Source organism: Mytilus californianus, unplaced genomic scaffold (assembly GCF_021869535.1).
Source record: "Mytilus californianus isolate M0D057914Y unplaced genomic scaffold, xbMytCali1.0.p SCAF_4, whole genome shotgun sequence".
In the NCBI taxonomy this organism is placed as follows: Eukaryota; Metazoa; Mollusca; class Bivalvia; order Mytilida; family Mytilidae; genus Mytilus; species Mytilus californianus.
In genome coordinates, this window is record NW_026262690.1 from 22,171,293 (window position 1) to 22,186,295 (window position 15,003).

Sequence of the window (15,003 nt, forward strand, 5' to 3'; positions counted from 1 at the left end):
TACCTATTCTGACATCGGATTCGGGCTTCTTTTAAATTGAGTTTTACTGTGCGTATTACTGTGTGTTTGTTTTTTCTACATTGGCTAGAGATATAGGGGAAGGGTTGAGATCTCAAAAAACATGTTTAACCCCGCCGCATTTTTGCGCCTGTCAGGAGCCTCTGGCCTTTGTTATTCTTGTATGATTTTTAATTTTTGTTTCTTTTATATATTTCGGAGTTTAGTATGACGTCCATTATTACTGAACTAGTACATATTTTTGATTAGGGGCCAGCTGAAGCACGCCTCCGGGTGCGGGATTTTCTCGCTGTATTGAAACCCCATTAATGGCCTTCGGCTGTTTTCTGCTCTATGGTCGGTTTGTTGTCTCTTTGACATATTCCCCATTTCCATTCTCAATTTCATCTTCACTTATGCTAAGGCCTACTTTCGAGAAATTAAAGAACACTGTATATATAAATATTACAATAGAGAAATAGTATTTAGTTTCAACTGTAACAGCAATGTCTACAGTGAACATGGCATGGTAAGTTAAACAAGAATGTGTCCGTAGTACACGGATGCCCATCTCGCACTATCATTTTCTATGTTCAGTGGACCGTGAAGTTTGGGTCAAAACTCTAATTTGGCATTAAAATTAGAAATATCATATCATAGGGAACATGTGTACTAAGTTTCAAGTTGATAGGACTTCAACTTCATCAAAAACTACCTTGACCAAAAACTTTAATCTGAAGCGGGACAGACAGACGAACGGACGGACTGACGGACGAACGAACAAACGAACGAAAGGACGCACAGACCGAAAAACATAATGCCCCTCTACTATCGTAGGTGGGGCATAAAAATACAGAAGAGAGGCAAAGAAAGCTTTTAACGTTTGATTAAATTTGTTTGGAACGTGAAGGTTTATATTATTATATAAGTTATAATTTGCTGTTACAAAATGTTGGAAATTATTTTAAATTAAGTAATATATCTCCCTCATGCAAAGCCCTGATTCTTTTTTCAGACTTTGGCTATACTTCTTGTCCTATTTTGTTTTATCAGCTCTTCAATTTTTGAATAAGTTTTGAATTTTCAAATATTTCGGCCTCGAGCATCATTGAAGAGTCATTAATTGTCGAAATGCGCATCTGCTGCAGCAAAATTGATACCGTTAATGTTATTGAATAACCATCGTCTTTTGCAATTATTAGATTTTATCAAAATTCTAAAACTAGTATTGCAATAAACTAGACAAATTGGTTGCATTTTTAAAGTTCTGGTAAATGCTCATAAGGAAAAAAGAAACATGCTGGTTTATAAACAAGGGAGATGTCGTATAATTACCAATGACACAGCTTTCCATCATAATTCAAATAAAGTGGATATAAGTATTTATAGATCACTATACAGCCTTTAACATGAGAAAAAATACATATAGTATACAGTCATCTATAAGAGGCCCGACATGAAATTGTGAAACAATTCAAACGAGAAACCTAATTTATAACAATACACTTTACGAAAAACAGTTATGACAGACATAAACTAACGACAACCACTGAATTACAAACTCTTGACTCAGGACAGGCACATAAAGAATGTGGCGGGGTTAAACATGGTAATTATTTCATTTTGAAATTTAGTCAAAATTTCAAATAACATGATGTGTAAAAGAAGTATTTACTTGATCATAATTGACTCGGCGCTTTTTTTTTTTGAAAGATAACTGTCTACAAAAAAATTTACTGTAAAAACAGAATTCATGTATTTTGTCACATCATCCATTGGATTCGTTGATACATCTGGAAAAAGTCCAAACATCAAGACTTTAAACTATAAAATTGAGAATGGAAATGGGGAATGTGTCAAAGAGACAACAACCCGACCACAGAACAGACAACAGCAGAAGGCCACCAACAGGTCTTCAATGCAGCGAGAAATTCCCGCACCCGGAGGCGTCCTTCAGCTGGCCCCTAAACAAATATATATACTAGTTCAGTGATAATGAACGCCATACTAAACTCCAAATTGTACACAAGAAACTAAAATTAAAAATAATACAAGACTAACAAAGGCTAGAGGCTCCTGACTTGGGACAGGCGCAAAAATGCGGCGGGGTTAAACATGTTTATGAGATCTCAACCCTCCCCCTATACCTCTAGCCAATGTAGAAAAGTAAACGCATAACAATACGCACATTAAAATTCAGTTCAAGAGAAGTCCGAGTCTGATGTCAGAAGATGTAACCAAAGAAAATAAACAAAATGACAATAATACATAAATAACAACAGACTACTAGCAGTTAACTGACATGCCAGGTCCAGACTTCAATTAAACTGATTGAAAGATTATGTCTTCATCATATGAATATCAGGCACAATCCTTCCCGTTAGGGGTTTAGTATCATACCATCATAACATATATGAGAAGAACATAACCCGTGTCATTTCGGACGACTCAGGAGCACAGAACATTTAAAAAAAACTCTAAGTATAAAAAAAAAAAAAAAAAAAAAAACAAGAAAAAAAGGGAAAAAGACAGAAAGTGAAAATTTGAGTGGCATGATACGTCCAGATGCAAACATTAGTCAGTTTATCACATAGTCGCCGTTCGCACAGCTAAAACTCGTATTTTGTCATGGTTAAAAGTGTCGACGACTGCTCAGTCTGCTGTAATTTCCTATGCAAACAATCAGACATAATACCGAAAAAAGTGCGCTGATACTCCGTCGTTATTCTCCAGATCAGACCCTCTTTAATCAGTTATCATTAATGTCTAAACTAAAAGATGTTGAAATTCCTATCCTGTACCAGTTGACATTCTTTATTAATTAATCAAATCTTGTTCAAAGCATTCAACACGACAAGTTTGTAATATCTTGCTTGGTCCTGTCAGTCCAAAATATTTGTCAAAACAAACTTGCAGTACTGATCGTAATCAAGAAAATTAACTTTAGTCGATGGAATTAAATAACACAAGTAATAAATCTATATATATTTAAACACATTGAAACAAGATTATATTTGCGACTGAAAACTTTTAATTAGTTTTTGGTTTTACCAGTGACATATCTACTTGTCTTGAATGATTTCGTCCTGACATTATAGTACACATCCTTTCATTCATGGTATTGTCCGTCTTTCTAATACTAAGGTCATCTAAGGTGTCTTTAATTGTTTTCCAGACTTGGCATACACGTATCTGTTTACCATAAGTCTAGCATTCGTGGGTTGAAAGATCAATTAAAAGAAAGTCTGACTTGTAACATGGACGAATGCGGGTGGGATAACATCAACGTGAATGTATAAAATCTTATTAACATAATATTATCTTTACAAAATTACTATACGTTTAGATTTATAATATTCGTACACATTCATGCACGACCAGGACATTTTTTCGTCAATTGGACCTACCTTTCGTTTAATGAATTTGTTATGTTATGTTATGTTGTATTTGTTACAGTGTATGATTATAGTATTCAAGGGGATACACGAATCTACAATTACTTATAATAACTTATGTTTTAATTAATAAAGATTTAAGGCATACGTCCATGAGATATCAACCAAACGACAAAACACCCATACCCGATACCTCCACCCCTCCCCCCCAAAATAAACCGATAACGAAAAAGACGAAAAGAAAAGAAACATACAAACAAACAAAAGACACCCAGATGACAATTAACGGTATTCAACAATAGACACGTTTCTTGACAAAACATCATATCGAGCTTTAAAAGGCCCTTTGTAAATAAATTTACCAAAGACTATCCAAGACCTGCCAATATCCCCAACTTGATGTTATATCAATTTTTGACATTTTTACCTATTATGTCTGTTTGTTTTGTTCACACATTGTTGTAAATATAATGGAATTTTACGCGACTGTCATACAAGTGAGTGGTTTAGCTAGCTTAAGCAACCTTTTTCGTCAAAATAAGGAAATGCCTGTACCAAGTCAGGAATATGACAGTTGTTTTCCAGTTGATTGATTTGATTTTACCATTTGATAAGGGACTTTCCGTTTTGAATTTTCCTTTGAGTTCGGTATTTTTGTTATTTTACTTTTTATAGTCCATGCTATTAATTTATAGATATAAAGTTTGCTGCTGTCGAAGAAACACAAGGCTTAAGTTATTCACGGTCAATTTTGTTCTGTGTAATATTTTGTGGATTATAATTTTCTTCCATCTTTCTTCCCTTTGTCAAGTTGTTGCCTAACTTTGACTTCTGATTTTCCATCCTTTTTTATCTCCTTTTATATCTTCTCAATTTTCTCATAATGATCCTTCTTAAAGGGGCACTAGTTATGAGATATGAAAAAAAATTAGAATATGATTTCGTTTGGTTCAATCATTAATAAAAGTGAAATAATGAAATAATAATTCGTTTTTAGCAGCCAATTTGGTATAATTTTGTCAAAATAAGCAAAGAAATGTCGCTGATGAATTATTCACTTGCAAGTGAATAATTCGACCTCATTAAATCCGTATTCATGTGACCTTCAATTTAACCCATTAGCTAGAGATTGTTTACGCATGCATATGTCGTGTTCAGCCATTAAAAGGAAAAGAATGTCAACATTGAAAGTGAAACAAAGGTGAACCATTTAGTTGACTGATTCGATCCACAAAAAATCATTCTTATACAGGTAAAAACGTTAATTAACTTATTTTTTTAACCTATAACATGAAATCAAACAGACCTATAAAATCCAGTTGCACGAGGTCGCAATCTATTTATATTTATGTTTATATCGGGTTATAGCGTCGGTAGTATTCGAAGGTCATCTCGATAGTTAATTAGATGGCATCTAGACTAAAATACACAAGAAATTCTGAGATATATTATCGAGTACATGCTTTCTTAACTGTTTATTTCAGACTTATTGTAATTTTGACATAAGTTTTAGTATGTTATAAATCAAATATGAGAATTTGAGTCAAATCTGTGAACATGAATTTGACAGCTAGTGCTCCTTTAAGTATCTTTAAATATCCTCTATGACAGTGAATAACTTTTGTCTATTAACCGCCTTCGTTGTCTCATAGTGGTATCATCGTCTCGTGCGTTTGATTCCCGACCAAGTCAAACGTAAAACACAGTCATCGATCAATCCATCCATCCAAGTGTTTTTGTGACTAATATACTTAGTTTTATCAGGGCATGAACTAATATATGTGTATGTTTGAACTTGTTGCGTAGGAAAAGGTAAACGCTTTTATTCATTCATAATTTACCTATAAATAGTGCACACCGGTAAAAGCGTAGGAAGAAAGTTTATAATATTAAAAGCCCGAGTATCGTTTGAAATTTATCAGTCGAATATTTTTTTGAAGTGAAGATAACGTAAAATATTGCAAACATGTCTCACGGAAGGGAAGATATGAAACAACTTTTCCAATCAATTGATACTAGTGGTGAAGGCAAGGTACAGGTGTCAGAACTGAAGGCCGGAATAAAAAGAGAATTTTGCCAGGACCTGAACGACGCAGCAGTAATCGTAAGTTCGTTATATACATATACATTTGATTTGGTATAATTCTTATCTACAATCATTGTGTAAGTTTATGTTGGTTGGTTGGTTGGCTGGTGTTTAACGCCACTTTTGGAACTATAAGCTTTACCGCGGAGATAAGTTTTTAGTGGTTGAGGAAAACGGAGTGTCCTACCTTTGGTAAGATAACTGGCAATGCCAGTCAATTAAGATTTGAGTTGAAAGCACCTGTCACGTGTGGGGTTAGAAGTAACAACCACAGTGTTGACAAGCTAGTGATTCAATAGATGAACTACTTTTTTTATTTTTATTTGCATTAGATGAACTTAGACCAACCGGCCAGCTATCTCCTTTTTTCCTCTTAATTTTATGCATATCTCCGCATAAGCTGTAGGATGGAAGGCCAAATAACATGATTATTTTTTTAAGAAAATGAACAAGAAATGTCAAATACAAGGAAGGTAACTTGACGTACATTAAATCATCGTAAAAACTATAAAAGACAGACAGGAACAAATTGTAAACAGCTATAATAATAAGCAATGCACGTTCTAAAAATAAGTCAAATTATCGTCAGTCGAAGACTTATACAATGTGTTGAACTTAAATGGCAATTTTTACCAACTTTTGCGTTTTTGGCTATTATTTTAAAAACTATAATAGATAGAATAAAGAGCAAAACAAAAAAAAAAAAAAAATGATCAGTTAAGACAAGATATACAAATAGGTTACATGAACGATTTCATCAATTGACTCTTTATGGAAGTTGTCATTGAATGACGATTTTACATATTGTTTGTTTTCTCATTTTCCGACTTAGATAAGTAGACAGAAACTATAAATAGCAAATATGATCAAAGCAAGATCTGTATATAGTCAATACGACAGAAATATTAAAAATAATGAGTTTTTGTCCATAATTGACAATTTAAACCTTTTTGCATTTTTATATCTCTTTCCCCAGCTCCAGAGTGGAGACTATATTGCATTCGCCTTCGTCCGTCCGTATAGGTAAAGTTGAACAAAATGAACTTCGTATTTGGTCAGCAGCTGCTTGACAGTGATCAGTTGTAACATGTGACCCTTTTCATGTCTCCTACTTCCTGTTTGCCAATACTTTGAATTTTTCAATATGTTGAATGAACTTAAACTTTTTTGTCACCCTTTTCTCAGAGTAGGCAGAATGACTTCATATTTAGTCAGCAGCTTGGCAGTGATGAGTTGTATCGGGTATGCTTAGCACCACAACCCTTTCAATCTTGTTGGTGATCATCTTGAAAACTTCAATAGAAGTAGAGAATGTGAAAAAAGCAAAATAGTTCAATAGGACAGGATTGACAAATAGGTTTGAGAGATCATCATTGCCTTTGATTTCTTCTAGAAGTTATTGACGAGAATTCATTTTAACAATTTTGATATCTTGAATACAATAAAAAATAGATACAGACTGTTAACAGTAATAATGATCAGCAGTACAAGATTAACGAAGAAGCAACTCGATAGAAATGTTTATTAGAGTTATTGCCCATTTTTGTTTTTTTTCTGAAAATAACAAAAAAAGATATAGATAGAAACTTTGACGAGCTTTGATCATCAGCGCGTTAGACATAATCTACATATAAGGGTCAACAACTGTATTATTAATTAATTACTTATATAACTTATTGCCGTTATAAAAACTCTTTTCCCTATTTTTCCATTTTGCAATTATCTTGAAAAGTATAGAAGACTAAGTAAGAAAAATGTAGAAAGTAGAAATGAATAGCAGGACAAGGGCTACAAAGGATAATCATTAATCGACTTATTATAGGAGTTACATGTTATACCCATTTGCTTTCTTGGCTATTATCATCAAAACTAAAATAAATATGTAAAACTGTAAACAGAATTGAATGAAACATGGTCTTAATATTCAATAGGGTCAAATGTGAGCGATTCAGGCACCTTGGAACATATAGCTCATTTATAAAATCAGACTGATATTCTTTAATCATTGCTGCAATGCTTTCATAGCTGTATTTAAAGTGGTTCTTATATTAACATCTTCCGTTAGTAAGATAGTAAAAACAAAATGTTTTTGTCCTTTTCGATTATATCAGCTCCTCAACCTTTCTACAAGGTTTCAATTTAAAAATACTTTGACCTCGGGCATCGCTGAAGAGACCTTAATTGTTGAAATGCGCATCTAGTGCAATAAAACTAGTACTGATTAACGTGAATGACAATTATGGAGTAAATAAGGCATTTATCACATTAAATTAATAATCACTTTTTTACTACACTGTAATCATAGAACATTGAAAAATAACAAATCTTTTTTAATGCACTGTAGTCAAACCCTTGAAATATCCTGGTACAACAAATAAATCATTAATTGTGCCTCCTTTAAACCAGCTGATATGTTTTCCAAGGCATTGCTTTGGTGTGACCGGACATCCATCCAATGCATGAAGAGAACATGCATGTATGCATAATAGTCTTTTGAATGATTGAAACGAAGTTAATTGAATATACGTAATTATAATATTATATTACTTTTTCAGAATATGTTCATGGGTCTAGATATGGATGGCGACAATCTGATTTCAGAAGACGAATTTCTTACACAGATGTGCGACAAAATTGATAGAAAGTAAGTATCTAAATGTTTAACATATATACGTAAGATATGTACACATGCTACAGTAAAGAATACTAACAACACCCCTTTAAATATACATGTAGTGCCATTTGTAAATATGTTCACATCGTTATTGACGGAAGATAGTTTGTAGGTAAAAAAAGCCTATGGCGTTCACGCTGAGGCAGATTTGTAGATAAAATTAACTTAAGAAGTTTACACGATTGGCTGATGCTAGACAAAAGATACACATAATTAGTATGAAATATTACATTGAGACAGACTAAAATGAAATATTGGTTGATCTGTAGAAATTAAGAGTTTATTGTAATTGCTTTTCGAGAACAAGAAAATGGCTATAGAAATCATGCTTTAAGCGCAGTCTCCTATAGACTACTTGCCGACATGTTCTCTGGATGTAATGTCCCAAATGGTAATCAGGTTTGAATGGTTACATATACAGCCTATGCAATCGTCCCTAAAGTAATTGTCTTACTGTCGGGCGGTCATGATACTATCAATATAATAAATAATTCGTGCATCGAGACAGTGTTCTGTTCTAGTTTATTTCATCTTCAGTATTCAACGTACGAGGTTTATACATCGGAAGAACTATGTTGTTCTTATTCTATACGTATAAATAAATGGTTTTATTTATTTCTTAAATAATTGTATTTGTATGAATAGTTTCCAATGTCACAACTACCGACTAACTGTTCCCGTCTAAATGTAATCATTTATTAAATTCTTTACGTACATTTTTTCAGACTTGCCTTCACAGAGAAATTTAAACAGATGGATGCCGATGGAAATGGATGTTTATCAAGGGACGAAATAAAGGAAGCTTTACAAGAAATCTATCAAGGTGACGAAGCTGGTATCGAGACAATGTGTGAACAATGTGACAGTAACAATGATGGAAAAATATCATGTGAAGAATTCCTTAGACATATGAAGTAAACACCGCTTGTTTTGTTAAGACTGAATTGTGTATGGAAAATCCACACTGCAGCCATGATGGCAAATTACGTCACTGACAACATAAAGGAAAGTTCCGTATGCAGTCAGATCGTTCTTGGTAGTTAACTATAGCTTATATATGCATTATAGAATAATATAAACAATGCAAAGCATGTTAATCATTAAAATAAAAAAATATATTTCTATAGCCTATGACTTTCGTTTTGTTTTGTAAAATTGTTAGAATTGCAGTATGGATAAAATTGATGTGATTGATAGTGGAAAACTTAATGTTACGGCGAGAGATTGAGATTTAGGACTTTAATTGCAAATCGAGACAATAATCTTACCAGATACCCTGATATGTGACAGAGGCTGTGGAAGGACGACCGCCTTTATTCTCGCAGCTATTCCTATGTTAACTAAATTTATTGTTTAGACGAGTATTTCATACATCAAGTGGTCGAATTAGCACCATCTTGACCAGAGTTCAATTTATTTGTGTTTTACAAGACTCACCAATATTAGGTGTATGGAAATGATAGAGATATAAGATATCAAAAGGACAATTATAAGTCACAAGTACGGAAAAACTGACAACACGATGGAAAAAAATCCCCAAACAAACGATGAATGTTTTATATTAATTTCTACTAAAAGAAAGAAAAGACAAAACGAAATAAAAAAGTGCTAGCAAGTACCTACAAATGACTTGATCAAATTCATCAATGAACTTGTCATTTTCGATTGTATATTAACTCCAATTTAAGCCATCTTTTATTTACAGTAAGGAAGTATCAAAATAATACAATGTATTTCTATACGATTCCTCATTCCTTATGGTTGATTCTTCAGACTACATGTATATTATTAGAGGTAAAAGCAATATTTAGATAAACATGATAAAAGCAACCTGAATGCGGAATAATTTTAGACATTTGATTTGTTTGTTACTGTAATGTTTGGCCGTTTCTTATATGCCGATATTATTGAATTAAGATTTTCTTCCAATTGCTTTTCCTGTAGCGTTTTGTTCTATTTATTTGTTCTGTCACTTTCCAAGGTAATGAGGGAATGTTGAGTGCTCACAAAACCCTAGCAACTTTTTGCAAGTCATAAGCGTTATCAGATACTGGTATATGCATCTTTTGAATCGTTTAATAACTAATCAAATGAGGCGAGTTGTTGATGCATCGTCGAGATTACCACCACCTCCTTTTGTTTTTCTTACGTTCATAAGATAATACCAGAAAGGTTCCTTATTTCGTGTTTATTAGAAAATGTAATCTAAAGGAATCGACGTTCTCTCTCCTTTATATAGTCACTTTCCGATAAAAAAAGAATATCTCACCATCACACGAGTTAGTATTCTCATATCTGTTGAGTTAACAATATTAATGTATAATATGTATGCAAATCAATATATTGAACCATGTATATAGTAGTCATTCCCACCGGCAATTACTTGTCTGCTTATATTTTTATATTGTAACCTTTTACAAATGTTATGAGGAGGATACAATAGGGGATTCGGTATAGAGTTTAGACCTTCATTGAAAGTTTTAGTTGTTTTAATAGTGTTACATATGATTCAATTAACTGCATGACTTGCCCTTATTACTTACAATGTATGTCAAATAAGGTAGGGTATGGTAATAATTTCTCTTTATAGCTGAAGGTTGGATATCTTATGAATGAATGGTCTTAATACGTTGTACACCTATAGTAAAATCATTGTTAAAATATTTATCACGTGACGTGAACAATAGCCCCAGGACACAGTGAAAGTTAAATCATTTATCGTGGGATAAATATTTGAATACATTAAAGAAACCGGTTGTCATCAGCAAACTCAGTCAGACAATATATTTATTACATACAAGTTGGAAGTGGCCGTCTGTTAAACTTTGTTAAAAATGTCTCATAGCGTAGAAGATATGACTGCACTTTATGATGAATACGACAAAAATGGAGATGGAAAAGTTTCTGTTCATGAATTGAAAGCTGGAATAAAAGCCAAATTTTGTGCAGATGTTGACGACAAAAAAGTAGTGGTAAGTATTTGGATTATATATGATCTTTCAAAAACATGGGAATTTAAAAACATAGTTTTGTGTTTGCATTCGTGTAAGAATGAATTTTATTCGAATATGTATATTATATATCGGACTTGGTAAATTTTGAAAATTCGAATGCATTGTTTTCTTGAATAATTATGCTCAACATCATATATGAATTAAAACTGTTATATTGAATAAAATTGGGGCATTGGATATTGAACAACGTGTCTTTGTGGAAAACATAACCTCGAACAATGATGCAGGTGACCTTTGGATTTTTTTTTTGTTTCGTTGGGTTACCGTCTAATTGACGTATACCCCGCATCATCAAAAAAGTTGAACAGCTTCCATTGCGATGAATGAAACAATTCCTAATTATTAGTTTCGTTTATTTCCAAAACGAAGTTTATAAAGAACAAGATTAAAAATCTGCTTCAACTTAGTATTAAGTATGAATTGAGAGAAACTAGTTTCATGCCTTACCGGAATCACATTTTTGACTTGAGGTATTTGAAAGTGTTGCATAATTAACAAATATGTATGGCCTTTTATAAAATTCTCCCCTTTAAGATAGTAGTTCTTATTAGAACTGAGTGAAAGTTGGTGGTCTTTAATCTAAGATTTGTTTAAGCCAATAACTTTTATCAAGATAATATTTCAGTCATGGTGCCTTGCGACAAAATGTTGCCGTTTACCTCATTGTGTGCGCTATGACAACATCCTGAAATCCGGAATCAGAATTTTAGCGACTGTAAACTGATATCTGTAAAACACAAAATTCAAGTCAGCTCGGTCCCGGTTAAATGGAATTTGTTTAACAGTATAGAAAAAGCTATTCTATTTAAATGATGAGTTTTAACTTTCCGTCTATTAAAAAGACAAATGATAGTAAAAACGCTGTTTTTTGTATTTCCAAATGCCTTTGAAATGATTAAATCCATTAAGGTGGTAACGAAAACTATTTACAATCAAAACGAAGAAGCATTTAGTTCTTAAACTAAACTAATTTGCAATCTTTTATTAGTACACATAAATGTTGGTAAATAGAGCATTAAGAATATGTGGGTGTTTAAAAGGTTACATACATATACCATTGAATACTCAGATAGACAATAGGAATTACATTGTTTATTTTGGACAGGAGTTTAAACCATTTTTACCTGGTGATTTGAATTCTCGTGTTAAATTCGCAATGTTAAAAGTACAACGAACATTTTAACTTTAAAATAATTGAACAGTTGTCATATGGTTTGAGTAGATTAATTTCTAAATATGAAAAAGATGAAAAAAAAAAAAAACAATTTACATCTATTTCAAATTCATATTGTTGATGATTTATATTTTGTATAATGATGATTTTGATTTTGAGAGAGGTTTCAGTATATTGTTTTTTTTTTATTACAAATGTATTTGTAGGCTGTATTCCAAGGTTTAGACATGGATGGTGATAACTGTATAACAAAAAGTGAATTTCTTGATCAGATGTGTAGTAAAATTTCCCGGAGGTAAGACCGACATGTCCAACATTAAGATATTATCTTTATCATTAATCTTGACAAATTTTCGTGATTCAAACTACGCATCTTTCCTTTGTAGAAAAAAAGAATGACAACGATTTATCTTTCATCAGGTAATCTCGACGCAAAGGTTTGGAAAAGACCAACATCGTAAACTTTGAGGAGCATAAGAATTAAAAAAAAAATAAAAATAATAAAAAAAAAAAACACAGAACAGGACAGGACAGGACAGCAAAAACTGTCTAAAGTAAAATTTACTCCAGGGAGTTTCAACCTCAGCTTAAGAACAATTTATGAACTGGAAAAAAAGAACAAAATCAAATTAAATCAGTACCGGATTTCATAAGGTTAATTTTTATTTTCCTTCACATTTTGTTTTCTGATCCGAATGAACCGACCGATATTGCTACGTTCGGAGCACTGCCAATGTGGCAATCGACTAAAGACGTCGAAAGTAGTGCTAAAGTTATTCATAGTTGCTAGTAACTTGTATGAGATGAATTTATTAGCTATGTTATTGTCAACACTTCTCTCAATACGTATAGAAAGATCAAATATAAAATAATGACTGTTCAAACAGGATATCGAAAACTTTTGTAGTAACGTGGCACGCATTATAATATAACACAGGAAATGTTAAAGCTACACTGGTTGTAAAGTGTTCAACTGATACCGACAATATTTGCAATGGAACCATTTTACTTAATTGGTGATGAATTGATAGAAAAAGGTAATTTTTATTGTGAAGTACTAGATATAAAATATCTATAATAGATGAATGATCATACGGGGAAAATTCGTTTTAAAAATTTAAAAACTCGTCGATTTCATTAAAGTGAACGGAATGTCCATTTATTTGAGCCCTCTTAAAAGTAATCTGGATGAAAAATGTTCAAAGTCAAAAGTAAGAAAGACAATAGAAATATGGAATAAACATACATAAACTGTATATTTCAACATTTATCTACTAAACATTCGTAGTCGATGCCATTACGGCAGAGACTCTCGAGTAAACATTCGTAGTCGATGCCATTACGGCAGAGACTCTCGAGTAAACATTCGTAGTCGATGCCATTACGGCAGAGACTCTCGAGGTTTTACCGATCCGCCCTGACGAAGGACCTCAATAGATACAAAAGTACAGGTATCTGATTTAATGACTAAAAGAAGGTATCTGATTTGATGCAATCTTGTAAACTGTTTTAAACTCAGAATATGTCTTTTTACGTGTAACAATCTATTGATTTGACATGTTATTTCAGAGTTGGATTCAGTAAGCAGTTCCAACAGCTAGATAAAGATAACAGTGGATACCTCACACTAGAGGAGGTTAAACCATTGTTACAAAAAAATTACGACGATGGAAAAATTGAACAAATGTTCAAGGATGTTGATGCAGATAGCAATGGCAAAGTCTCATGTGAAGAATTCCTTAAACTTATGTAACTTTTGTTTGAACAATATGACATTTTTACACATATAGTTATTTCATGTTTGAACAATATGACTTTTTTACACATATTTTTATTTCATCTTGCCATATCAGATGTCTTTGTTACTTTTCGAAATATAATTGTTTCTTTTACTAAGTATTATCGAAAGATTATCCTCGGTAGATAACAGTGGACGATTAATTTAGACTTGTTTGATACACTTTTCCTAAATTTTTATAGTATGTCTGACTTTAGGTAGCTTGCTGTAATGATATTAACTTTGACTATACGATGAATTTACCTGTTAAATTTGAAGAAAACAAAAATGATTTGCAATGTTGATTTCAACTACAAATAAATATTAAGATTTTTCCATTGTGATAAATACTCAAAAATACCTTCTGAATCAATGCAATATTAGCTTTTATAGTATTCACAGTTTACATTACATTATATTATATATATTACATTTTATTAAACTAACAAAATATCGAACTTTTCGAGTTTGCTTATTGTATACAAACAAATTGCACGTTTTTATTGATATTAACCGAGAATTGTAAAAAAAAAGTCCAGCTTTAAAACAACCGAAAGGTTGAGTCAAAAAGGTTTCAGGAGATAAAATCGTGAAAATTATTAGTTAAAAAATATCGGGTATACAAGGTCGAAAACCAACCTAACAACACATAAGATATCGGGTATACAAGGTCAAAAAGTAACCCAACAACACACAAGATATCGGGTATACAAGGTCGAAAAGTAACCCAACAACACACAAGATATCGGGTATACAAGGTGGAAAAGTAACCCAACAACACAGAAGATTTTGGGTATACAAGGTCGAAAAGTAACCCAACAACGCAGAAGATATCGGGTATACAAGGTCGAAAAGTAACCCAACAACACAGAAGATTTTGGGTATA

The 15,003-nt window shown here is 32.4% G+C and overlaps 1 protein-coding gene across 1 annotated transcript; it reads left to right on the forward strand.

Annotated features, from left to right (window-relative positions):
- Window positions 1-5,031: 5,031 nt before the first annotated feature.
- On the forward strand, window positions 5,032-14,575 carry LOC127699256 (calcium-binding protein LPS1-beta-like). The gene is made up of 6 exons (XM_052203008.1): window positions 5,032-5,496; window positions 8,034-8,122; window positions 8,878-9,067; window positions 10,975-11,124; window positions 12,547-12,635; window positions 13,910-14,575. The coding sequence occupies exons 1-6, from the start codon at window positions 5,359-5,361 to the stop codon at window positions 14,091-14,093; spliced, it is 840 nt and encodes a 279-aa protein (XP_052058968.1). The 5' UTR covers window positions 5,032-5,358; the 3' UTR covers window positions 14,094-14,575.
- Window positions 14,576-15,003: the final 428 nt, after the last annotated feature.

What these genes read in the sequence shown, in the direction of transcription:
- LOC127699256 (XM_052203008.1), top strand. Translation starts at nt 5,359, where the DNA reads ATGTCTCACGGAAGGGAAGATATGAAACAACTTTTCCAATCAATTGAT. An exon ending in TGCGACAAAATTGATAGAAA is followed by an intron (nt 8,123 to 8,877) that starts GTAAGTATCTAA and finishes ACATTTTTTCAG; the next exon opens with ACTTGCCTTCACAGAGAAAT. An exon ending in AATTCCTTAGACATATGAAG is followed by an intron (nt 9,068 to 10,974) that starts TAAACACCGCTT and finishes GCCGTCTGTTAA; the next exon opens with ACTTTGTTAAAAATGTCTCA.